We start from the raw sequence: 25,136 nt of genomic DNA on the forward strand, positions 1-25,136 counted from the left end.
GGAAGAAACAAAAAAGTAATTCCGTTGGTTTTCACTGGAAGGGCTTGGGGATCAAGGCGTGCATAACCCATGGAAGGGTTTGTAGAGAAATAGGAGGCAGGCTCTTAGGTACGTGGTGAAAGGCAGTAACCACAAGTACTTTAGTAGGTCATAAGGAAAACATTCTTATAAGAACATAAAAAAATCCTCCACCCTAAGAGCTGATAAACATAGAGAGAATTTGTCAGAGGAGGCTGTAGAGTCTCCAGCCTCTGGGAAAGTCAGAGCTCAACTGGACATGGCTCAGAGCAACTGAACAGAGATGGGAAGGGAATTCCAGAAGCCTTTTTCAGCCTAGTTTTTCTCATGACTATATGCAGAGGAATTGCACTGTGGATCACATTGATGCAGGAGAGGATTTCTGCTGAAAGATCTGGTCCGTGGGTATACCACATCAAGAAAAGTGATTTCTATCTGAGAAGTAGACAATAAATACAGAATAAGAAATGAGTTGTAACTTGGGTTTCAGAAAGATTTCCCAAGTCTCTGTTCTTGTCAGTTTCTTATGTTTATACTGTAGTGTCACTGGGTGCTCCCTGCTCTGCCATCCAGAAACTTAACAATGGGAGAAAGTAACCAATTATATTTAATAAGAATTTCTTGTCTAAAGCTAAATGTAGAAGTCCTAATGTAGGAATTGTAATTTCAAAATAGTCTTCCTAATTTATCTTACATTAATTTATGAACTAATGAAACATGCCCCTCCAGATTGGCTCTGTGTTTGGGTGACTAACTTTTCGTTTGAAGTATCACAGATGATGAGATGTGTCCAGCTTGTTACATTACTTGTAATCACAAAGATGCTTTCCTCGCTTAGTGATCCTGCTGGTTAATTATACTTTATGGTAATCTCACAATTTATTTTTATTTCTATTTTAAAATTTATTGCCTCTTTAGAATCAACTTCAGGAGCTGATCAGTGGTAGAAATGAGGCATTTTCTCAATTAATATTTCTCTAAGTCTTAATTTTATTATATTTTATTATTTAATAAGGAATGCTGTTGCACTAAAGCAGTGCAACATTAGGCAGTGCAATGTTATTGAAACAATGAGGGCTCAGTGCATACCTCTAGTGAGAAAGTGAAATATCCCAAACGTGGCATATTCATGTGCTTGCATAAATGGGCTGGTTGACTTTGTTCCCTTTCTTGGGAAAATCTTGCAGATTGCATAAGGAAATGGAGGATTCTTGGAGATGGTTTCTGTGTTCCTGGAGGGATTTGATTGTGTGTCCTCTTTACCTTGGGTGCTACTGTAGCAGTTAATTTTGTTACCTGGCATAAAAAGACTTAATTCAGCTAAGAGAGAAGACCGGATTGTGAGGTGCAGAAGTGGTGCTAGAAGTGATCAGTAGATATCTGGAAAGACTTACAAGGGAATGTTGGGAAGGAGCATGGCTACAGCTTGCTTGGAAACTCGCCTTTTTGGGAGGTGCAACAGAGGCAGAACCAGGTTTTCTGTGTAGGAAGATAAAAGCTCATCTGATGTGTTCCCTGAAATGCCCCTGCTGTCACCTGCAGGGAAATACAAGGTCAGGCAGACAAGGCTCTCACTGAGCGGCTGGGAGTGTGGTGTAGGAGGAAAGTGTGAACTCGCTGAACTGCAGAAGCATGAAACAGAGGGAGCCTGTGTGGAGAGGAAAAACTTAATCTTGACAAAATCAAAACCAGGCTTCTGGCACTTAAAATTGAAAAGCTTTCATAGTGGAGTCTTTAACAGTTTCTTAAAGGCAGAGTCTCAGGTGTGGCAGAGCACTCAGTATGGGATGAAGCATTTCCTAGGGGTGAGGTTGCAGGGTCCATGTGCCTTAGAAATTATGTCAGGATCGAGGCTGGCAAAAAGCAGTGGAAATGTCAAAGAGTAGTTCAAACAAATTTCAGTAGGGTTTGATGGGAAAAAAAAAAAAAAGAAAAAGGATGGCTGAGCCAGAGCTGGTGTGCTGCTACAGAGTAATCTGGAAAGTTCAACAAGGAACTGGAATGGCCAATTTGAAATGGGAATGCTTATTCAAAAGGCTTATGGGGCCTGTCAGTGGAACCTCCCAGTACTGTGGCACACTTATGTGATGGAATTCCTCTAAGATCGAATAGTTTACCCAAGGGAGAAGTGGCAGTATGTGTTGAAGAAAACTTTCGTGTTAAATCTGTTTCCTGGTGGGTTTTGGTGGTAAAAGTCACCAGGGCTGAAATACCAGCACTGTGGAGAGGAACCAACCTAGTAACTGACCACCCAATGTGTAAGGACTGCTCTGCTAAGGAAAACCAGAGGGGCAGCAAGGGCTGGATAGAAAAGCAAAAGGAAGAATAACTTCCCCTCACATGGGCTGGGTCACACACATCGAGGTGTGGTGCAGAATGCAATTGTTTAGATGGCCACAACTAATGACTTAAAGCAGCTATTCAGAGAGCCCCTCAGAAGAGCAGCAATTCTTGACTTGCTCTGGAGCAGTACTCAAGTAATTGGATTCAGATGTTGTTGTGGAATGGCCTGACTGTAGTTCTAGTATTCTTTCAGGAATAATAAAAAGACAAAGAAACCAGTGATGTGTTTAATTTTGAAAGGGGGAATTACATAAGAGGAGGAAGCTCCTTAACTCACATGTGGGTTAAATATAAAAACCAGAATAAAGCAGGCCAAAAGAGCTTGAGAAACAGCTTACAAAAGAATAAAACCAGCCATAAATCCTTTTTCTTCTTCTGATGTACCATGATGGGGCAGGGAGACGTGGCTGCAGAATTTTTATAACTGGTAGGAATGGGGGATAAGAAAGAGTATCTATAGAAAGTGAAATTTAAAAATTTATCTGTGTACACCCATGTTCACTATGGAAGTGCTTAGAGTAGTTTTAATGGCAAATGGTGACATGATAAGCATAGAAGAAACTGAGTGCAGTATCCTACAAAGCACTGTAAGAAAGTTAGCAACAGAAACTGTTTAAGTGCCAAGATGTTATGATATACACCTGAGGTGTAAAGGAAATTTGAATCTGAAATTGGTGAAGCCTTAACCCAGATGCTTGTCATTACTTATCTTTTCCCAGAGAAGGACGTTGAAGCTGGTGAAGGGTCTAGAGGGTAAGTTCTGTGAGGAGTGGCTGAGGCAGCTGGAGTTGCTTAGCCTGGAGAAAAGGAGGCTCAGTGATGACTTTATCACTCTACAACCTGAAAGAAGGTGGTAGCAAGGTGGGGTTTGGCCTGTTCTCCGGGCAGCATGTGAGAGGATGTGAGAACAGAGCTGCAGGCCAGGCCAAGGGAGGTTTGGGTTGGACATTAGGGGGAATTTCTTCACAGTAGGTGTGATTTGACATTGGGATGAACTGCCAGTGGAGGTGATGGAATCACTGTCCCTGAAGGTTTAGGGCAAGACTGGATGGCCATGGCCTAAATGGCATTGTGGGTTTTGATCAGAGGTTGGACTCGATGATCTCAGAGGTCTTTTCCAACTGAATTGATTGTGATATCACTTCATACCACTATATCATATCATATAGCTATACCTTTCCAGTGAAATGAAATATCCCAGGATTTTACAATATTTGGAGGAGGTAGATGCACAAAGCCAGATGCCTGTGTTCTGTAATCTGAAACTGAGCTCATGAATTGCTGAAAAGTCAGTATGGCTTTGGCATGGCTGCCTGTTTTTTTTCTTTTTTGGCTTTTTTTTCCTTTAGAAGTTTTGTTCTTTGGATCTGCAGAGGTTCTCTAAGGACTTTCTGTAAGAGTGTGGCCATGGATGAGTTGGTTGATGTAGTTGGATTCCCAAAGGCTTTTATTAAGCCTGTTGTAAAAAATTCCTTGGGAACCAATGTGCTGTGAGATAACGGAAGACCTCTCATGGAATAATAACTAATAGGAAACAAAGAGTAGGAATTAGTTTTTTTGCCATATGGATAGAATTGCTTTTAACCAGCTGAATTTAACAGGGATCTTATAAGGCACATGTTTTCAGCATGTTTAAGTAGCTGTTAAAAGAAAAGAAAACTGTCAGTCAAGAGTTATAGAACGATCTCTCAATTTGGAAAGACTGGGCAGGGAAAATAGGACTTCAGATTTCTTGTTGGTGGATGCCAAATAACACAAACTGTTCTAACTTCATGTATGCCTTCCTGGGTTTCTACTTAGGAGTTTTTAACCAATAGTTCCTGCTTAGGAAAGTGGTCTTGGAATTACACTTGATTATTTTTAAAAAAGTCAGCTCCTAATATTGCTACCTTGGAAAGTAATGAGCTGTTTAGACAGGAAGGAAGACACCGTTAATATGTACAACTAGATCTGAGCATACCTTGAACCTGGTGTACAGTCTGCATTTGTGTTCTTGCCATCAGCCAAATGTGGTGTAGCTGAACTGTTGTAAGATGCATATTCTTTACAGGAACAATTGGAGTAGGACTTGTCAGTCTGGAAAGAATATTAGTCAAAAACCCTCAAGTTTTGTAAAAGTATTTGTGTTGGAGAGAATGTTGTTGGAGAAACGTGGATGTTTATTTATTTAATACAAAAACTAGAAAGCATCTGGTATTTGTGTAATTTGTGTGATTTTCAAAATTGACCAGACAAATCAATGAAGAAAAACATCCAAGGACAATATAATAAAAAAAATACAAGAAAACCCCCAAACCCAAAACCAGCCAAGCACAATAAAATGATAACAACTGTGGTTCACAGACCCCTTGAGCTAACGTTCTTGGAAGCTCAGGAGAGTAGTATCAAAGGAGCAGAGATGGTTGCCCTGTTCCCTGATTGGCGTCAGACACTAGGTGGTGTCAGTGCAAATAATTTTGGCCTGACCCACTGTAGCCTTTCTAATGTAATGCAAAGAAAAAATGCTACAAACTCCTAGTTTTTAAATTTGTGCTCACAAGGCACTGTGTTGTTTAAAAGAAATGTGTTGTACATCAGCCTGGACTTGGAGAAGTCAGAGCTGACTCAGTGCAAGGTGTCCAGCTGGGGTTTGAGGAGTGTCACAGGAGCCATCAGTGGCAGGAATCTGGAAGTCCTGCTGTTCATATTGGCAGCCTGTACCAGTTTTAATTATGCTGAGTATATGAGTATGCTGAGTTTTTGATTCCAGAGGGAGCCTGTTGATTTGTACAATGAAATACCTCAGTGTTTCCATGTAGAAAACAAGAATTAGCTGTCGGGTACAGTTAGTGGCGTTTCTGGTGTCTGGGAAAAGTAGTTTTAGGCTTGCCTCACAGAAGGACCGTGCTTCCTGATGTCAGTTAAAGTTGGAATTTTTTGTTTGTTTTTATTTTTAAATATTTGAGACACCTCACTTTTTCTTTCCTTTGTTTGTTAAGGCAACTGGGCATCTTTGTTGTCTCTAGGAGGTGATGAAGTCTCTTATTGTTTGTCTCTAAATAAGATTCTGTCTTCATCTTGACTGTCAAAATAAATGGCTCTTATGGAGAAGTGACAAGTAAGTCACCTTCAAGTGACTGAAGTATCACTTACATTTCAGTAATTACTGTAAACTAAGAAACCTGCATCACTATTAATATTTTATAAATTGTCATGAAGTTCTGCATTTGTGAATTCTTCGTGTGTGCCTTATGGAAGTGTGGTGTGTGAAGAGGTCATGCAGAAGTGATGGGCACATGACATGAACATGGAGAGCTTGTGTAGCATTGAGTGCTGCATGGCAACGCCAGGAGGTGGAAATGACAAAAGTGGCTGCAGATAGAAGTGCTGTATTTCTTTCCCTTACCATTTGTAAAGTTTTCATAGCTTGCATATTTCTCTGTTTATGTAAGTGTAGATTTTCCACATGTTCTTGAAAGCTCTCTTTTTTTTCCTTTTTCCCCAGGAAAATGGGTCATCGCAGACTTCAAAAACTTAAGGAAATTAACTCTTACTAAGTTCTAGTCATCTTTTCTAGGAAGAACAAAGCTTCAGTTATTCTCTGGGATAATAAGATTTTTTTTTTCCAAAGGAGTAAATAAACTTTTTTCTAATCAGTAACATTGCCTTTTTTTTTTTATTTTACCAGTTATTGGACAGCCTGCGAAGAGTAAGCGTCCCAAAGAACCTGGAGAAAACAAAATTAAGCCTGTTAACAAGAAAGTAAAACCCAAGAATGCCAAAATGAAGGAGAGGGAGTCAGTGGATTCCTCTTTGAAGTCCCAGTCCATACTGACACAGGTGATGGATAAAGGTCATTTTCAGAAACTAGCTGCCACCTTAAGCCTGGCTGCAGGACAAAGCATAGAGCTGCGATGTAAGGGGGGTAATGTTACTTGGAGCTATCCTTCTTATTTAGACACCTTTAAAGACTCCAGACTCAGGTAAGCTATTTTTCATTTTTTGCAGGAAAAATCCAGAACATTTTTTTCTCTTACTGTGTTCAGCACCACTGGTGTTTTTGTTTGTTTGCGTGTTTATCTACATTTTTACAGTCGTGATTTCCTATTTAATAGTTTTTAGTGTCCGCAAAAAGGATGAGCAAATTTTGGTCATCACCATTTGCACTGTGGGATAGTCTTGCAGCATGTGAACTCTGTTTCCTTCAGATTAATCTAAAATGAAGATATTCACCATTGTGCTCCAGCCACAAACAGGGAACCACGTTAGGGTTGGTCCAAAGTAAAACTCACAAAATGTGTGTGTGGATGTCAGGTGCTCACTACCAACTCTGTTGCTCTGCAGAGACCTGCTCGTGTTGGGCTGTCCTGGTTGCTAATGTGGGTACCAGGTACGGTAGTAATGTTAATTTCCTGAAGAGACTCAAACCCACATCTCTTAAATAGCAAAAAATACGCCAGCCTTCACACTAAGGAGCAGGTGAGAGTAATGGTTCAGTCAGAGTTGCCTTTGCGTGCAAAATGAAATTGCAGGGCTTGTGTTGCATCAGAGTTTAATGCTAAGGGTTTTTACTTTAAAGTGAAGAAAGCTTTTTCTTTAATCTCATGACTTCTTAATGAAAACCACAGAAGGATTTGTTAGAGCAGGAAGAGGAACTGACTGCCCCACCGTCTGAGTGTCCTGATGGTCTGAATATCTTTTCTGAGACTCTCCATACATTGCCCTTCTGGTTTTTCAGGGTAGTACACACAGATAAATCTAGATTAAATGCAGTAATTTAGTTCTTGTTATGTAGTCATTTAATGTAGTATTAGAAAGAGGAGGGGCATATAAGGAGCTTAAGGATATCTTGCACAGGCATTTTATTGCTCTGAGAAGTGTTTGTTTTCACTGGCTGTTTTGTGGAGACTGTGAAGCACTGTGAGTGATACCCAAAGAAAGAACAGTTTGGAGCTTTTCTTGGATTATTAGGTGAGAGGAGCATAGAGGTATGAGTCAAGATGTCAGCTGCTCTTGTCCTGTTGTTCCTAAATGAAGTGCAAGTGAATATGCTCTCACTAAGTCACTCAGGTTATCTGAATGTCAGTGTTCATTATTAGTACATTATTTACAGGTGCGATGTTACCTTAAAACCTCTCCCAGTTAATTAGTTTTTCAGATATATTCTTCTTCTTTCCACTTCTCTTTTCCAAGGGGAGTGTTGATGAATGGCAGTTACCACTGTGATCTCTAGCACATCCTCCTGTAATTCATGAGCCAGTTCTCTGTGCCATTGTGTGCTTGTCCGTTGCTGGCTGAGGTGCTCAAGGACTATCCTGGCTGAGTGCAAGGCTTCTGCTACAGTAAGTTACAGCAGCAAGCTGGTTCCTGCTGGGGGCTTATTGCAGCAATATTGGTCAAAAGAGCTAGTGGCCTCTTTAACCTGCTGCTGCTTATTCTTTTGCAAGGAATACTGTTCTATCCCAGTTTCTTTCAGCAGGTGGCGTTTATTAGCTGCAGTACAGGCCTGCCCTCCCAGCAAGCCAGAGCTGGATGAGCAAACCAGCAGGGAATGTGCGTGTAGTGGTGGTGGCGTCGTTCTTAATGTTTTGTGCATTTGCAAATAGTTTGCTGGCATGGGTTGGTCCTATAGACCCTCAGGCCATGCCGTCTGAGTGTCAGAATCTGGCATTGAAGAAGGCAGGGCGAGTATTCAGGGTTTTTGGAGAGGAATCTGAATGCTTCCTAATTAGTTATTTGACTGTCTATTCCTCTCATGCAAAATTAAGTGTTCTCTGTGATACAAGAAATTGAGGTAGTTTGGGAAAACAGAAAAAAGATATTCATGTCATGATTGTGTAATTTTCTGGTTTCCAGTTTGAAGTAGTTTGGGATCCTTCAGCAATTTACATTTTTGTACTCAGTCAAGTTAATGGTGGTAGTTTAACCATATAACAAAAGTTAGTTGTGCCACATAAAATAAGTGCTGTAAAACATTTTGACTGGGGAGATGCAACTTGCCTAAGTATTTATTTTCTTTTAGAAGTATGTAAGGCATATACTTGAGGATCTGTATTGAAAAATAATGGTCATTGCTTTTGAAATAAGTTGTTAAAGCAGTAAGGCTTGACTAAAGTAAGTTTGACTAAATAATCAGTTTTGAATACAAGCAGAAGATCCTAAAATTAAGTAGAAAAAATGTAAATATAGATAAGAAGCAGATTTCAGAGTCACAGAGTAGTAATAATTTATGGAGAGATTGACCACAGAATCCTGTGCAGTTGCATTTTGATCACGTTTTTAGCTTGGCTTCGGTAATTATCTCAAGATCTTTGCTGTAACAGGTGCCTGTGAAATAAAGTCTGCTCAACAGAATGTGAAATTTGAAATTTATGTTCTGTGGTTTCAGAAAGATTTGATGGATTTTAAGTGGAAGTACCATGAAGGTACCATGTTACTCAGCTCAGCTGGCAGTGTTTGTAAGTGAACTGGCACTAGAAAAGGTCAGCAAAGCTATGACCTTTCAAGAGGAGCTCAGATCTTCTTCATGGAATATGCACACCATGCACCAAGCATCAACTGCAATAGGCAATTTAAAACTTTTTATTAATGCATTACCTTCATTATTTTAAAACAAAATGATGAATATAGGGCAGAGGGGGGAGATTCAGAAAACTTATTAGCAAATAATAACCTACAGCAAAAATTGTTTAATCATCTAGGTAGAGATATGTCCAGTATCTTCTACCATTTTTGAGTACTTAAAGATCAAGTATAAGATAATCCCCTCATTATCAGTTAGTGAGGTGTGGGCAAAACCCAAGCTAATTAACTGGGCTGGGCCTTTTTTACCTCAGATTTCCATGTGGGTCTTGCTGGACTTGGGTCACTGGTGCAAACCCGAATTGATGGCAGCAGCAGGGGGATGTGATGGGGCCAAAAGGTGGTAATGGAAAATGAAGAAGGAGTGGGTTGGTGCTAGAGGAAAAGTGAAAAGGAGGAGAGACACTGGTGATGAGATCCCTGCAGTTGCTGGGGACTGATGGCTACAATTCTGTTCATAGCAACAGATGCTCAGGCATCCAGTTATTACTTTTCCCTTAAATAATAGAAGGTATGTACAAATTCAACTACTCTGGCATTTTGGCTTGCAACTAGTTAAATTTAACATCAATGTAATGTATTTTCTATGGGTGGTTGCAAAAAGAAGTAGGGATAAAACCCAGATGTTTTGCCTCCATTCTATGGTTACTACATTTTTAACTCACCCATATGGTAAGGAGAGTACAGCAATCTGGGGAACAATATGCCTTTTCTAGAGAGGAAGATTTTCATTAGAAAAGCCATTTCTGTAGTATTAGTGGCTATGCTTTCATTGACCTTGTCCTTGTAGGCGTACTCTACAACCTGGTAAATAAAATATTTTACTTGCTGTACTAGAGAGTCTCGGTTTTTAATGGGTTTGGAGCTGTTACATGTGCTATAATTATCATATCTGAGGGAGTGAGAGATGCTGAGTGAAAGGAGGAGGAGGACTCTTTGGCTGCTTCTTGCTGAGATGGAGCAGAAATTCAGCCTTTCCACTACTCTAACTGGAGTACACAACAGTACACACTGAAACAATTTACTTAGCTTTGAGACCGTAGTGTGCCATACAACTCAGAGAAAGCTTGAATCATGCAAACATGGTTCCTAGCTTAAGGACACACACAAGCTTGCTGCAGAACTTCAGAACTTGCCTTTTATCTGTAATGCTCTCTTGCTTTGTGCAGCACTTAAATACTTTTTGTCTGAAAATTTTGGGTGCTGGCTGAACTGGCCAAAAACATTGGTGGTGTTAGCAGTCAGAGGTTGCTCTTGCACCCCCAGTATGGAAAGGCTGGAATGCTGTTTTGTAAGACTGCGAATAACAAATTAAAGAGTGGAGGCTCACCCAGAAACTGGATCTACAACATAAGAGAGGGATAAAAATAAGAGCAGGCGGATTTTCCCTTTACTAAAGCTTTATAGCAGAAAGCTGCTCAGACTTCACACAGTCTCTGTGCTGCCTGGCTGGAGCATGGGTCTCCCCTGCTGAAGACAAGCTGCATTTGACTTGGTCTGATAAGTAAACTGACACAAAATGGAGCTACTCTGATGAAAGAAGCTGGAACAAACAGCTGGATGTGCATCACATGTACATTCCTGTGAGAGGAGGTGTCTGGACAGGAGCACTCCCACAAATATTGAGGAAACTGGGTGTGGTCGGGGCCAGAATTAGACTGAAATTAGACTGCTTTCACTGAAGGCAGTGAATGCATCCCGCAGGCTTAGTGGGTTGTCAGTTGTGCTCATGTGTATAACTGAATTTGATTTTGCTGCTTGTGCTTTGAAGTTTAAAAGCTAAGGATTTTTTTCTTGTGTAAAACAGCAAGATGTAATGTTCCTGTCCTAGTGAGTGTGTATTTGAGATAAGCTCTCTTTTGTCAGTATGAATGCAGCTACTTGAGAGTGGTAGATGCTCTTTGAGTGATGCTATGGACACTGTCTTTATAGATATTTTTTATATAAATATATATTTTAGCTTCTAAAAGTGGAATAGTTTTCTGGCAAAAAAATCTTCTGAACTTTAAAGTTTATTAATAAGATGAATGTATGGAATAAGATTTTGGGCTATGTTTCTAGTTTCTTTAAACAGTCTGGTAATGTTTGTATATACATACATGTTTGTAGATACAACATTTTTACTTTGTGACATCTACAATGCAGCATCTAAAATACTTTTGGCTTCTAGGTCAGATTTGCCAGCATCTAAAATACTAATGAAATTATACATTTCCCTGGAAATATTGGTTAGCTGCAGGATTTACCATTTATACTTTATTTTATATGGCCTGTTTTGTCTGCCTAATATGGTCATGTCTCAAGTTTCAACACCTGCACTTTCAGATGCCAGGTTTTGTTATTGCATGTTTGTGGATGACTGCCTTGCTAGGTTATTACTGAATAGCTTATTCACAGTTAAAAAGAACACATTGTACAATAATTAATTAACTCTGACCTTCTTTTGCTATCTGTTGGGATTTCAAGCTATATCTCAGTGTCTGCATTAATGATTGGAGGCAAAAGAGTTCTGGCATAATGGTTTCTCTGTATTGTAGACATTTATTACTTGATCTTTGGAGAACATTTTATTCTGAGGTTGTCATATAGCCTGTGAAATGTGAACTATGAAACTAGACAGTAATAATACAGACTAGGACATGTTTTGGGTTCATCTTTTCTTCCTTTTGGGTATGATACACAGCATGTTCTCTTGTACAGATAGGAATCTCTCAAAAGTTACACAAAAACTGAAGATAGTTTATAATGTGAGGTAGTGCATATTTTAAAAATGGAAAGGCCACTGCACCATAAGTACATGATTCTAATAAATGGAATCAGACAAGATTGTATAGAACAAGTGCATTAGTGGATAGGAATTGTGATTTGCTTGTTTATTGAGGCAGGCCTCAAAACTGCCCTGTGGTGGATCCATGTACGTCTGTGTTGGTGTGGATCTAATGGTGTCTGAGGGCTTACAGGGAAAGGCAGTTCTCAGTTATCTGTGTTTGAGGTGTGTATTTGGTGTGTTTTTAATCTCTAAGCTGCTGGCCTGGCTGAAGGCTGAGTATTGGGTTATGTGGACTGCTGCTTGTGATTGCTGCCAACTGTGCAAACTGCTGGCAGAGCACCTGGGGAGCCAGAACTCCTGGGAAGCACAGGCAGCTGAAGTGTTGGCCTCTGTTTAAACAGTTATTCTGCCTGCAATGGACACTTAAGCAAAACTCTTAAAAAGGATAAAAATTTCTTCAAAGATGCTAATCCTGGAAAGAAATTATTCAGTTGTGTATCTGCCTTACAGAATAACTACCATATTAGTAAGAATTAGGAGGGTAATAAATATTCAAAAAACCCACAGTTGAATGAGAGCTGTTCAGACTTCTTGCAAGCTGTGTATTTGTCCAAATCCCTTTCAAAACAGTAAAAAGAAGTTCATTATCAAATATCTAACTTGGAAGAATCATTCCTGACTTGGTTAGAAAGAAATTACCTTGTAACTCAATGTCTTGCAAAGGAAAGAGGGAGCCCTTCATGACCTAGATTGACTACCATGAGAGGCAGCTGGTTGAAAAGAACATTTTTAAGGATCAAAGCAGCAAGAAAGTGCATCAGTACTGCCATGTGGCTGTGCTGACAGGATTCCCTTGAGAACTGGTAGTTTTGGGCCATTGCTTTTGCAATACATCAAAAGTCAACCCACTAGACTGCCAACCACACCACCATCTGTCTGCCAGAAAGAGCCAGGAAGGTAAACCTTAAAATATATTAAAAAAGAACAAGGTGAGACTGTAGGTGCTGTATTTCATAAGATAGGACCTTTGCCTTTTAGAATAATTGTCAGTATCTATGTATATGTCTACATATTTATAAATATTTGCGCAGTTACGAATGTCAATCCACTGAGAGATGTGCCTGGGAAATTCAGGAGAAGGGAAAAAAAGCAAATCAAGTCTGAAATAATCACACAGGCTGAATTTTGTGTAGTTACGTGATGGCACTGCCAGTACACCTCCAGCAGTTCTCATGCTCTAAAATGGCCCAGGAATGTGGAGGAAAGTCCAGTGGGGTGGCTTAGACCACAGGAGTAGGTGATGCAAAATTACTTAATTTGCAGGACAAATCCAGGCTGAGGTAGCTGCTCTTTGCAAGTGGAAACTTGGACTGGTGTGTTAAAAATTGGTAAAGCATTCACACTGAAAGCAGGCAGAAATTATTGAACAAACTCTCAGTAGAATACCTGCTCCTAGCTACCTGTCAATTATCTTTGTTAGATTTTATTGAAGCAGTGTTACAGTGTTGAAAAAGGACTGAGGTGCATGTGGGTTGGTGTGTAGAATGAAGGAAAGGGCTATACATGGACAGACTAGGCCAAAATGTAGATGAACATATGGCCTAGAACAGTCACAGCCCAGTTTCAAAATGGAGACTTGAAGGAATCCAAAAACGAACTGTACAAGAGAAAAGCTTGCAGGGTCTTGTATGTAGTTAAAATCAATAAAACTGCTCATGTAAACAGTCTCTGCTGGAGCAAAAGGGGAAGCTACAACAGAGCTCTGCAAGTGAAAAGTGGTCAGTTGCAGAGAAGGAATAAAAAAATCAAAAGTGGAAATGAGCTGATAAAAATATACAAGGAACTACATCTGTGCTTGTCTTTGCCTTTTGTTTTTATTTTTCCACAGCATAAAGCAGCTTGACAGGCACAGTCAGCTGATCCTTGCAAACTCCACTGCAGCAGACACCGGTGAATACAGCTGCTGGCTTCAGCTGTGCAATGGTAACAAATGCAGGAAGGATGAGACTAAAACAGGGTCAACATACATCTTTTTCACAGGTAATTAACTCACTGGGGGATTATTAGTGGAAATATATTTGCTGGTAAGGCAGGAATAAATCTACATCAGTGATTTCATTGTCAAGATTTTACTGCCACAGTTTTCATCTATTTTTAGTGTATGTTAATGAAGACTCTGCTGGTGGGCAAAAAATTACTTGCTTAGTGTGATTTTTTTTGAGTCCATTTTCCCTCAGATTATGCAAAATACCCAAAGTAATGGATAATGCAATGAAAAGCACATACCTTATAACGGACTTTCTGAGGATTTTCTACAAAACGAATAAAAAATGTTTTAATTCTTGAAAATGTGTCTTGATAAAGAAAATAAATCTGTGCAGAAGATTCATTTTGTCATGGCATTCAGATGACCCCATGGACTGTCCCGCACTGCCACTTCATTCCAGTTACTTGCACTGCCTTAAAAAACTCAATAAGGCCACAATTTCTCTGAGTCCTTATAGCATGTTGAGAGGCAAAACCCTCTTCAAGTGCACATGATGTCCCCCAGAGCCTGTGCACAGTTTGCTGCTGCTTGGTACAACAGAGCTGAAATCAAATGGTTCGTTTTTTCTTCTGGAAAGCATTCTGAATAGTAAAACAACCTTTGATGCCTCATTAGAGCTAAAGTATTCATGGCTGGAAAATGTTTTAGTACAAAATGTTAAGATAGGATTGTTTGCAATACATTTTGGAATTAAATTGGACCATGAGAAATAAGATCTTAATGTTTTTAGGATACATTCCTTAGAAAGGCTGGAATAAACTTTTCAGTCAAATTATTACATAAATGGTAGAAAGAGGAATTTTAGATTTAGGTTTCCAAGAAGCATGCCAATTATGGAAATACTCCTTAACTGTGGTTCTAAGGGCACTAAATATTTCTTCTACTTAGGACACTAAATCAAACATTTTGCCTAAAAGCACAGGTATAAAAAGTGTGTAGCTTCAAAAAGTATCTTTTTCTAATAGTCCTTATCTTACCAGTGGTGATGGGATCCAGATAAGCATTTGGAAGCTTACTAAAAGACATTCCAAAGATTTTCTTAAAATTAAAAAAAATACTTCATTTTTATTTTCAATTTAATGTTATTTAATGCAAGCAATGCTCTTTTTTCTTTTGTCTGTGCATATTAAAATTAAGCCAAAGCTTTTTGTTTTAAATGTTGCTCACAGCTATTTTTTCTTGTCAAATGTACTTTTCTTTCTGTTAAACCAAGATGTAATTATTTCTGTAATTATGTAATCTCTTCTGCACAGACAAAGAGGAGCTTTTTGTACCTACTCCCAGTTATTTTGAGATTGTCTACCTGAACCCAGATAAACCTGCAATCATCCCATGCCGTGTTACTACTCCTTCAGCAAAAGTGACTCTTCACAGGGAATTTCCAGCAGAAGAAATTGAAACAGATGGAACTGATATTTTTTATGATGCAAAGAAGGGTTTTGTCTTCCAGCACCCTACTTCTGATCATAAAGGTATTGTCTACTGCAAAGCAGAGTCACAGGGAGCACCTCAGATTTCCATCAAATATCACCTACTATATGTGGAAGGTAATGTGCAGTTTTCTCTGTGCTTAAATTGACTCTTCTGCTGACACTAAGAAAATATTTTTTAGAATGTAAAATAAGTAATGTAATGAGAGTTTTAAAAGTATCAAAAGTATATGTGATAAAATTAAACTTTATCAAGTTTAAATTGCAGCAAGTTTCCCAGTTTAGAAGGGAAAGTTGCAGGTGTAAAACACCTGTTGCATTAAGCAGACTGAGTCCAAAACTGACTCTCAGTTTTATCAGTGTATTTAACTTTAGCAGATAATTTTTTGTTTCTAAACACTGTCTCAGTTCCCAAGGGCCCACCCTCAACCACCATCGCAGTGTCATTGGGTAGAGCTGGACTCAGTGACGGAGTTCATGTCATCTGCACAGTCCTTGGGGAGCCAGATGTGGATGTGAGCTTCAGGTGGCAGTATCCAGGGCAACAGGTAAGAGGTGTATGCCCTTCCTGAAAGGGTTTGTTCTTCACAAAGGCAGCATTTTGAATGCTCTTTCCAGTTCAGGCATGCTGGCAGGAGGAGGCAGCATATCCCCTTTCAGCTTCAGCCTGTCTTTCCCTGACAATTTCCTTGAGAAGTCACGCAGGGATGAAGCTGGAGAACCCTGTTAGTAAAAATCAAATTCAGCAAAGCTCACTCCTCTGTCAGATTTCCATTCCAAAGATACTTTTCCTCTGGCAGGATTTCCAAAGAAAGCCTCGGACAGGGCCAAAGCCAAACAGCATCAGGAGGCTGTTCTAGGGCAAGCCATAAGGCCCACTGCTGCCTCTGTGTTTGATATCCCTTCTTTCTCCATGGCTCGGGTGCATGAATTATCCCAGCACAGAATTCTTAAGCTTGCCCATATCCTGGAGCAGAATCTGCTTCTGCCCAGCCTCATCTGAAAGAATCCACAGGAAACACAATGTGAATCTGTGGTCTCTTTTCTCGCACAAAATAAGATGTATCTGACTAGCATCACTGAAGGTCCCTTCTCTTTTCCCTCTAACCACCCTCACCTGTTACAGCAGGAACTCATTTCTTAATCATTCTAGACCCAGCTTGGCCTTCCAAAACTCTGTATCTCATTAGTGTCCATCCTAGTTTTGCATCTTTCCCAGGCTGCCCCCAGCCTAGTTTGCTGGCTGTTATTGGCCCAGCTGTTCCAGAGGTTTTACTGCACCTGATGCATGCTGGCATGTGCATGGTTACACCTCTCTGGCACTGATTGAATATAAACAGCTAAAGCATGCAGGTTATCTCCCTTGTTTGCTATGGATACCAGAGCTGCAGTGCAGGGCACATGGGCTATCAACAGAGGACTACACCCTCTCACTGCTCCTGCCTACGGGGTGAGAGAGGCTTTGGCCTGTGGCCTGCCTCTGTGCTTATCCACGAGGGTAAGCTATCCCAGCTCCAGCTGTGCCTGGGGTAGGCAGGGGAGAGTTGTGTTGGGGTTTCTGCCCCAACAAAAGGATCAAGTAAATGTCAGAGTAGAAGCGCTGCATGCTTGTTGGAGACTTAACATTTATTGAGAGTGTTCATGTACTGCAAAGCAAAAAGGTGGGGTGGAAGGAGAAGAGACAGGACCTTCAGTGATGCTGATCATATAGACCTTTTATACAAGAAAAAGGACTGACATTGTTCTAAGATTCACTGGATGTTTCCATTCATGCTGCTGCTTTCAGTGCTGGGAGCTCAGGGGTGGTTTTGTCCCAGCCCACACTGCCCAGCAGCTGGGCTCTCACCTACTGCCTGATTCCTGAGCAGAAGGAGCACATCTGTCCCTGCTTGTCCCTAGGTATGGTGCATTGTGGAGACCCTCCTTTTACCTCTGTAGTCAGTAACTTCTTCTGGTTTTTTTCCACTCAGTTGTTTTTTTTTCTTGTTTCCCCTTGCCACTCCCTGACAATTGCTGTGAATGCATACAGATCCACCCTTAATCTGATTCCATGCAACAGGCTTCAAAGCAGGCAGGTAGTTTGAGGAAAAATGGACTAGCAAGAGCCTAACCAGGTAAACAGGGTCCACTTTGTACAGTCTTTACCTTCACTTTCAGCAGGGTCAAGGAAGTTCCACTTGCTATATTTAAGAAGTAACTTAGACTTGAATTAAGTGTGCAATATTACTTGATTGTAGATAGCACTTAATTTTCAGGCTTGGAAGAGGAGGTAGACCTTTGCTAAGTGGCGTAATTACTTTTAAAGGTGTAACAATTTTTATTCTATTTACAACTGCCAAGAGCTTTTATGTTTTTTTTTTTTCTAAAGCTGGTAATGCCTACCACTTCCTAGGCATTCACTGACTGCAATGTGACTCATCCCTAAGTTTCAGGAAGACTGAGAGCTGCCTTTGTACTGGCCATTTTGCAAGTGTGAGATTGTAGCCTTGACTCTGCTTAAGTGTCTAACTTATCCTATTGCTACATCTAGTTTAAGCCTTGTAGCATTCATATTGGTAAGTGGTTAATCCATCTATGTCATGAGGCAAGGGAGGATGGTTTCCACAGAAATCTCTCTCTTGCATTTTCATCCCAGTTATTGGTATAGCAGAAGCCAGTGTGCTTAAAGCTGCTGACTAGCAGCTGCTGGATTTTGGAAGAAAAGAGACTGCCTTAGTCTATCATTGGGCCAATTTCTCTTATCCAGTATTTTGTGACTTCCTGAGGTGCCAGGCAGTGTGACCTCTTAACCAGTCCATTAGAGAAGTCCCTGACAGAATATTAAAAAAAGCACTTTTTAGTTAAGAACAAAAAAACTCCAAAACAAAACCAAAAAAACCAAACAAGAAATCAAAACAATAACAACAAAAACCATGAAAAAACATTTTTTTATATAAACATGGTGGGTTGTACTTTTGGCTTTGAAGTTACATATACATTTTGGAAAGCAGAATGTGAAGATTAACTCAGAAGTATTTGAGAATTATTACTGTTTGTTTCTATGTTATCTGATGTAGTGTTTTCTAAAACTAGAGGAGGAATTAGTTTTCAACATGTGACTTACAGCTATTCACTGTGCTAAAAGAAAATGAAAACTCAGTCAGATACCTCATGCCACTGCTGCCTTCTTTTTGAGACATGCTTGAAGTCTGAAAATGAGTTCATACATCTATCTTGACACCTCTCCAGGACACCCCACCTATTTGATCAGGTACCCAAATGCAACTTTAGTTAAGTGGCCTAAAACTGAGCTCATGCACAGGTCGCAGGCAGAGTACCTGTGCTTGGAGTGGAGGAGCCATCGCATTAACCTTATTTGGCATAGCTTATTGGTACATCAATATTTAATGCAGCAATGTTGCTGCCACTGCCAGACACCTTCAGTTCCCTCACTTAGGGCTGACTTTTGGATTTAGGCTCGTACTCTCCAGCCTCCTGCTTCAAGGTGCTGGGGTGGTGTCACTAAATACACTTTGTGAAATCACCTGTTTTATGTGGGTGGGTTGTTTTTGTTTTGTTTCGTTAACAGTCCGGGAGGCCTGTGATTATTCAAAACTTCTGGAGATTGATAAACAGAGGAATTGGCCATACTACAAGAATCTCAAAGAGCGTTCTTCTTGTGGAGGATTTTGAAGACACAGATGTGGGAAACTATGTTTGTATAGCTCGGAACCTACAAGGAGAAACAACAGTAGCTACCAAAGTTGAATTGAAGTGATAGAAAAGACTTCTGGTTGTGGACTGACCTGTATGTTATTTGACATTATAGCCATTAATTTTCTTTATTAAAGTTTAAATATAGCTTCTCTCTCACTGTTTCTTTTATATGATGTTGGCGAGCTTGACAGGCCACAACAGAGTTCACTCTGTCCAGCAATAGTGAATTGTGAGTTAATGAAACTACAATGAAGCATTAAAGTGTAAGTCTGAACATGCCTAGGGTGTGTGCATATTTGGAAACAGGTGCTCTTTGGGCTTTCCTTTGCATCTGGTCTTTCCCTCAGACTCTTGCAGGAGGTCAGCCCGCTGTGTGGAACGTGCAATTTGAACATTAAGAGTACTGTACACGCTTAAAACAACAGCAAAAAAGCAAACTAAAAAAGCCTTGTAACAAAGTTAGCCAATAGCAGTTGTTTATTTTGCAAGAATAATTAAATTTCTGAACATTATGAAAACATAAATGTGTGTGTGCTCATTTTCATATGTGTGTAAAGACAAACACAAAATTTTCTCTCCAGGTGAAGATGAATACCCTCTAGGACCTTAATATATATTTAATATCTCCAGAGACTTATAAGTAGTTGGGTATGCTAGATTTTCCTTATGTTGTTGCATTCTTACACCCTTACAACATGTAGCTTACTTAATAGTTCATTCCTCTTTAGATGTCTGGTGTTATGTTTAGTAAATTATGTAGCAAATTATGGTTGCTAAAGGTAAAACTTGCATTTATTTATATATTAGCATTTACAGAACAAAAGGCAAAAAAAGCAAACATTAGAATAATGTTCAGTTTTACAGAAGAATTTCCTCTTAGGTTAATAACAAGTTCAACTTCATTGTATTAATTTACTTAGGAGAAAAAGAAAGATATTTTCATTTACACAGAACTAAACCTGGATAAATAAGCTACTGTTTTTCTCACCCTGGGTTTAGTTACCAGTACAAAGAAAGAACTTGCCAGAGGAGAAGGTAAGAACTTGATAACAACATTGTTGGACATTTTGGCAATGTTTGGTTTTTTTCTTAGTCTCAAGCACCATCTTTATGTGGGCTAGAACTTTAAATACAAATATACTCCTTAGTAGTGAAATGACAAAAAACATTTAATACAAGCCATGTTACTTACAAGGCAAGTGAAAACCAGCTTATTCTGAACACACAAGGAAGCAAAGCAGGAACTGCTCCCTTGGTCACACTCTTCTCTCTGTTTCAGCCTGAGTTTGGAATTCCTGAAACTTTCTTCTGCTGAAGGCCTGAGGTAGCCCTGTGCTCCAGCTAATTCAGACCCTTGAGCAGATGTGTGCAGCACTGTTTGGAGTAGTGGCAGCTCTAAGGGCTAATGTAGAAATGGCAGCTTCCCAATAAAATCAATGATCTCATTAGTAGAGTAGCTAATGAAAACATTAAACAAGCTTGCTGAATGTGTTTTCTTCAGCATGCAGGAACCTAAACCAGTTTAACTGATAAGAGAAATACCCATGGTAAAGACTGAAATGGTTCCATGCAGGTCTCATGTAATAGCCTACATGGAGAACATTCCCCAGGAACTTTATCTCTGGCCTCTGAAAATAAGATATCAAAAAAAAACCCCAAAAACCAGCATGCAATAGAACTGACTTTGAAGGTGTAAGAGGCGAGGTTAATCTGTTAAAATGTGTCAAGAACATTACACTGTAATCCAAAGGACTAAGCAGGTTATACAATTTCATAGTAATACCTAAAAAGAGTCTTGTACTATTTTTTTTAGGGAAAAAATGTCCTTGTATCATGTTTTTTTTATTTATTCTGACCAAATTAACAATCTTTGACCTTCTAGATGAGGCTGTGCAATGTGTTAATTCCTTTTTAGCGTTTTTCATTCCTCAGAACAATGTCTTTCCCTTTGAACTAAAGGAGTTGTGCCAGCTTTTTGAATTTCAAAGTGCATTTGAGCCTGTAATTCACAATTGATTTCCTTCTCAAAGTATCTGGGAAGTGGGAGATCATGTCACCTGCCCACCCTTGTTCAACAGCACAGTGGAGGCATCACTTCCTTGATGACAGTTTGGCAGGAAAAGATGGTGTAAATCCATTGCTTGAGTATTGCCCTGGGGTGTAATGGTTATGCCTAACCATCATGTGCAGGTCTCAAGACTGATACAGAAGCAGAGCCTCTAAGGAAGAGTTTTGGTGGGTGTCAGATCCTGTCCATCCTTTCTGTCCTTGTCCTCCCACCAAGCATGAAAATAATTCTTGTAATTGAAAACAATGAGAATTCTTTTACTATGTATTTTACACAGTTTTTGTTTTACCAGAAGCCTCTTGGTCAGAGCTGATGTTACACTGATGAAGTTAATTGCACATTTCCACCTAAATGAACAGTGACAGGGGAAAAGAATGAAGCCTGGGAAATAAATTTTAAGTGACTTGTCAAAGTTACATGCCTAAAGCTCCCAGCGCTGTTATTTCCATTTCCATACCTGTGTCACTGCTCTTCTAAGGCAAGGCAGCAGCAGTGGTCAGAAGGTATTTTTTTCTTCAGGGTTTAGTGGTTATCCCAACTTTATGATGACCTTTTTAGCTGCAGCTCAGCCCTAAATGATTTCCTGGCCGTCAGACAAGATCAGTGGTTGGTTACTGTCTAGAAGGAATTTCATGCATGAATTGCATGACACCAGTTTACATGGAACTGTCTTTGGTGTTAGCAATGAGAAACATCAAGACTTTAGTTAGCTCAAGGAAATTATTCACTTCAACTTTTATAAAAAATACAGTGCAACTCACACAATGACCTTTAGAGAAAAGCATTGAAGGTGAACCATACTATGAATAGTTTGAATGGCAACAAACGATGTGGTACAGCTGTTAAATGTCACCATAGCTTCCTCTGAAACCTATCATTAGAGTTGGAACTGTAAAGTTGGAGAGTAAAGTTGGGATATCTGAAGAAAATCACTTGTTCAATTGCTTGACCTTTGGCTTATGATGATGAGCAGGTTTCTAACTTTTCCTGAAGGAAACCTTATGCTAAAGAAAAAAACCCCAAATATGTAAAAGTTACTGGATTGAACAAAGTCTTTACTAACACATGGTACTTAAGTTAAAGCTTGAAATACTAATACTCAAACAGAAAAACATTGAAACAGTATTTACAGATTAGCAGAATTATTTAATTCATTGAGACCAACAGGACAAACGCTAAACAGGTATTTCTGTAATCTGATTTCTACATACAAGCAGCCTTCATTTCTTCATAAAAGCATTAAAGAGTCTACTTGCAAGCAGTTTAGACATGAAGAGTCACCTGTACTGTGGAGGTAAATTATCAACAAATTAACAGTCTTTGTATTATCTACTATACCATACTTACTTTTCTTGTAGGGTAGCCTGGAAAAGCTTTCCCTGCTCTTGCTACAGGAAGGGCTATGCCATTTTCAACCTTTAGACATTTGTGTGCACCCTGCTTGCATGTTTTATTCGAGGCATTACACTGCAACTGAAGTAATAAAGTTCTTACTGGTGGCTAGCTAAGTGTCCTTGTGACAGGACCTGTTACACTGCTAACCTCTAACTGGGGCTTTTCTCACATGCAGAATGTTCTGAAGCAAGCAAGCTCCATAGATCTTCTACCTACCCAGAGGTAGGCAGGTACCTACCCTACCCATATATCTTCTACCCGTATATCTAAGTGGAGGAACAAGGGGAAATTTTCTAAGGAGTAGCTGAACACTAATAATTTGTGCCATGAAGCTTCATCATTGCTGTTTTGCTGTGCAGAGCAGATACCAAGAGTTTTTAGTAAATGGAAGAATGTTCCTCCTTAGATTAAAGATCCTTTGACTAATACAAGCAGAAGAAAAATCCTTCAGTCGGTAGAAAATATTTATTGTAAAGGATTCAGCTCAAATACATGCAATCAAATCTCTCTGACTGTAGAAAGTAAGAATGTTCTGAGAAATAAAGGCAAGTTGTAGCCAACACAGGATTTTCATAGTTAAATTTGAACCTCCTAGTAAACATTTTAAGTACTGACACCACTAGTAAGTGGTATGTACAGTGCCCTAAAAAGGATTAAAAGAAAGCATAATGTTCCCTAGAAGTGGCACCCTTAACTTGTACATTATGAGAGGTTTAAGTAAATTTAATGGTTAAACAGTCAATCACAAGTTTAAATATATTACAAATTTACTTACTGTATGAGCACTGTTAACAGTGTTGTTTCTATGTCTGTGTTCCTCATTATTAGCCAAGATTTTGCAAGTCTCAGGTAAAATACTTTGAAGTAGTTCTCCAGTTGAGGTCCCTAAATGCTTTCCCATGCCTTTGATTCCTGTCTGCAAGCTACTGAAAAAGAGAGGGAAACTCAGCCAGCTACCAGCATTAGCTAACCAGCAGTGTAACAATGTTGTGGCCCGACTGTGAAGCCCAAGCTACTGTAAGCATCAGTAGTATTTTCTAAGACTAATCTGAAGCTGAACCTGTTTTAGTAGGTACAGAGCAGTCATCTTAAACAGGTCTGATCAAGGGTGGAGCAAGGCTATCCAATTACCCTGCCAAAGCCGAAACTCAGCATGGGATATTTCCAGAAATGCTGACAGCCTCATCCTCCAGTTCCAGCAGCCAGGACAGCTTTTTCCCCTACTCTACAGAATCTCTTGAACAGGATTTTTCACCTGATGAACTGTCAAAACACCAATATCCTGCAGTCTAAGAGGGAAAGTATGGCAGAACTAGCAAGGTAAAATACACAGATACCACCTCATCCTCAGGTGAATTTAGCCAACCCTGAGGAAAGTTAATACAAATGCTAATGCTTAAAAAGGCAAGGTGTGTCACCAGCTACACTGGAATTCACAAATTACTTAATCTTCTTGAGAACTGAATTAAGAATGCACCTAGTTACAATTATTGCATTTCTCTTTGGCTTTCAAATCTACATCTTGTTTATCCTCAGGAACAGACATGCTATTTTGGGGAAATCAGTGCCTCCTTTTCAGCAGGTAAGATGCTAGGCTTCTAAACTTGCAACTCAGCTAAGAACTTCTGACCTTGAGGGCTACTGTGGTTCTGACTACAACCCTGTTGACTTGAAATCCAAAATCCATTGCACTCTGCAAAAAAAGTTCTCCTCATAAATGGCAGAGTTGTGCATGGACATGAAACCCAAGAACCCATGCAAAATATGGCTGCAATTCAATTTGTTTTTAAAATTAATTCAAAGCTGCATACTCAGGTTGGGCAAGACACTAATAAGTCAGTTGACAGAGGTCTTCATGGCATGTTTTTACCAGGCAGAATGATGAAGGAAATTACCTTACAGTACCAGTGGCAGTTTCTCCTCATTCCACTACAGGCAAGGGTAGTCTGTTAAGCATGCATACTGAGAGCAGTATCAAGGAAGTACATGTCAATGTATAGTCTTCAGCTTTTATCCTTTATTACGTACACAGCAAAGAAGGCAGCATTAGACACACGCACAGTGTGTTACACCCACTCCATCCACGGCACACGCACACGCACACACACAGCCTTAAAAAAGTGTCGGTGATAAGGAACATATTATAAAGGTTGTGATCTTTAAGCCCCTGAGCTTCTTCTTATGGTTAGGTGAAAAGGCAACAAACAAGTCTTTCCTTGCTCTATAAGTGCTTTGTGCAACAATGTCCATAGAGGTCGTAAGTCTTTTTGGGAGGAGTGAATGTCTTACTCCCATATTCACAGTCTCCTATCGCTGTTTTTGCAACACATAGTTTCCAGTTATGTTCAGTTGTCATAGGTGGCTAATATAGCTCTTGCTCCTGTGATTAAAGTTAGGAAAGGTTCTGCAGATCAGAAATGAAATGCAGGTCCCTCTTTCTCTCAAGAGATGTCATCTTGGTGACACTGCAGGACTAGAGAAGTTACCAGAATTTCGTGGGGACTGAAGAGGCACAGATGAAGAACTGGGAGACAGTTTTCTTGGGCTGCATAGATCACCATTGTGCAACTTCCACAAAAGTTCTTCATTTTCCATTGACAGGCGTTTGTTTACTTTTGATTCTTTCTCCAGCGACTCCTGTAAAACAGCTTGCTCTGTAGAAAGTTGCCTGCAAATGGAAGATTTACATCAGAACATATGACCCAACTTGGAGGCTGCAGTATTAAAACTTAAAGAAAGCTCTGAAAGTGCATAAGCCTTTGCTTGGCTCACAACGGAATTCCAGCTTTAATAGGAGGACTGAGCATG

The 25,136-nt window shown here is 39.7% G+C and overlaps 2 protein-coding genes across 5 annotated transcripts in view; one reads left to right on the forward strand and one right to left on the reverse strand.

The window, feature by feature from the left end:
- Positions 1-4,681: 4,681 nt before the first annotated feature.
- PDGFRL (platelet derived growth factor receptor like) lies at positions 4,682-19,389 on the forward strand. Its single transcript, XM_014307000.2, has 6 exons — positions 4,682-4,784; positions 6,029-6,323; positions 13,581-13,732; positions 14,993-15,286; positions 15,578-15,717; positions 18,738-19,389. The coding sequence occupies exons 1-6, from the start codon at positions 4,682-4,684 to the stop codon at positions 18,924-18,926; spliced, it is 1,173 nt and encodes a 390-aa protein (XP_014162475.1). The 3' UTR covers positions 18,927-19,389.
- Positions 19,390-22,058: 2,669 nt separating this feature from the next.
- The window catches only part of MTUS1 (microtubule associated scaffold protein 1), an 81,028-nt gene continuing 77,950 nt past the window's right edge, over positions 22,059-25,136 (reverse strand). For 3 of the 4 annotated variants that reach the window (XM_031058306.1, XM_005415510.2, XM_005415508.2), the window contains one exon: positions 24,327-24,996. In XM_031058306.1, the coding sequence (XP_030914166.1) occupies positions 24,780-24,996 (217 nt within the window). In that variant the 3' untranslated portion in view covers positions 24,327-24,779. Of the gene's footprint in view, positions 24,997-25,136 lie in introns of all 4 variants that reach the window. The other variant, XM_031058231.1, reaches the window with a different exon arrangement.

The sequence above is a fragment of the Geospiza fortis genome, unplaced genomic scaffold (genome assembly GCF_000277835.1).
Source record: "Geospiza fortis unplaced genomic scaffold, GeoFor_1.0 scaffold40, whole genome shotgun sequence".
Taxonomy (NCBI): domain Eukaryota; kingdom Metazoa; phylum Chordata; class Aves; order Passeriformes; family Thraupidae; genus Geospiza; species Geospiza fortis.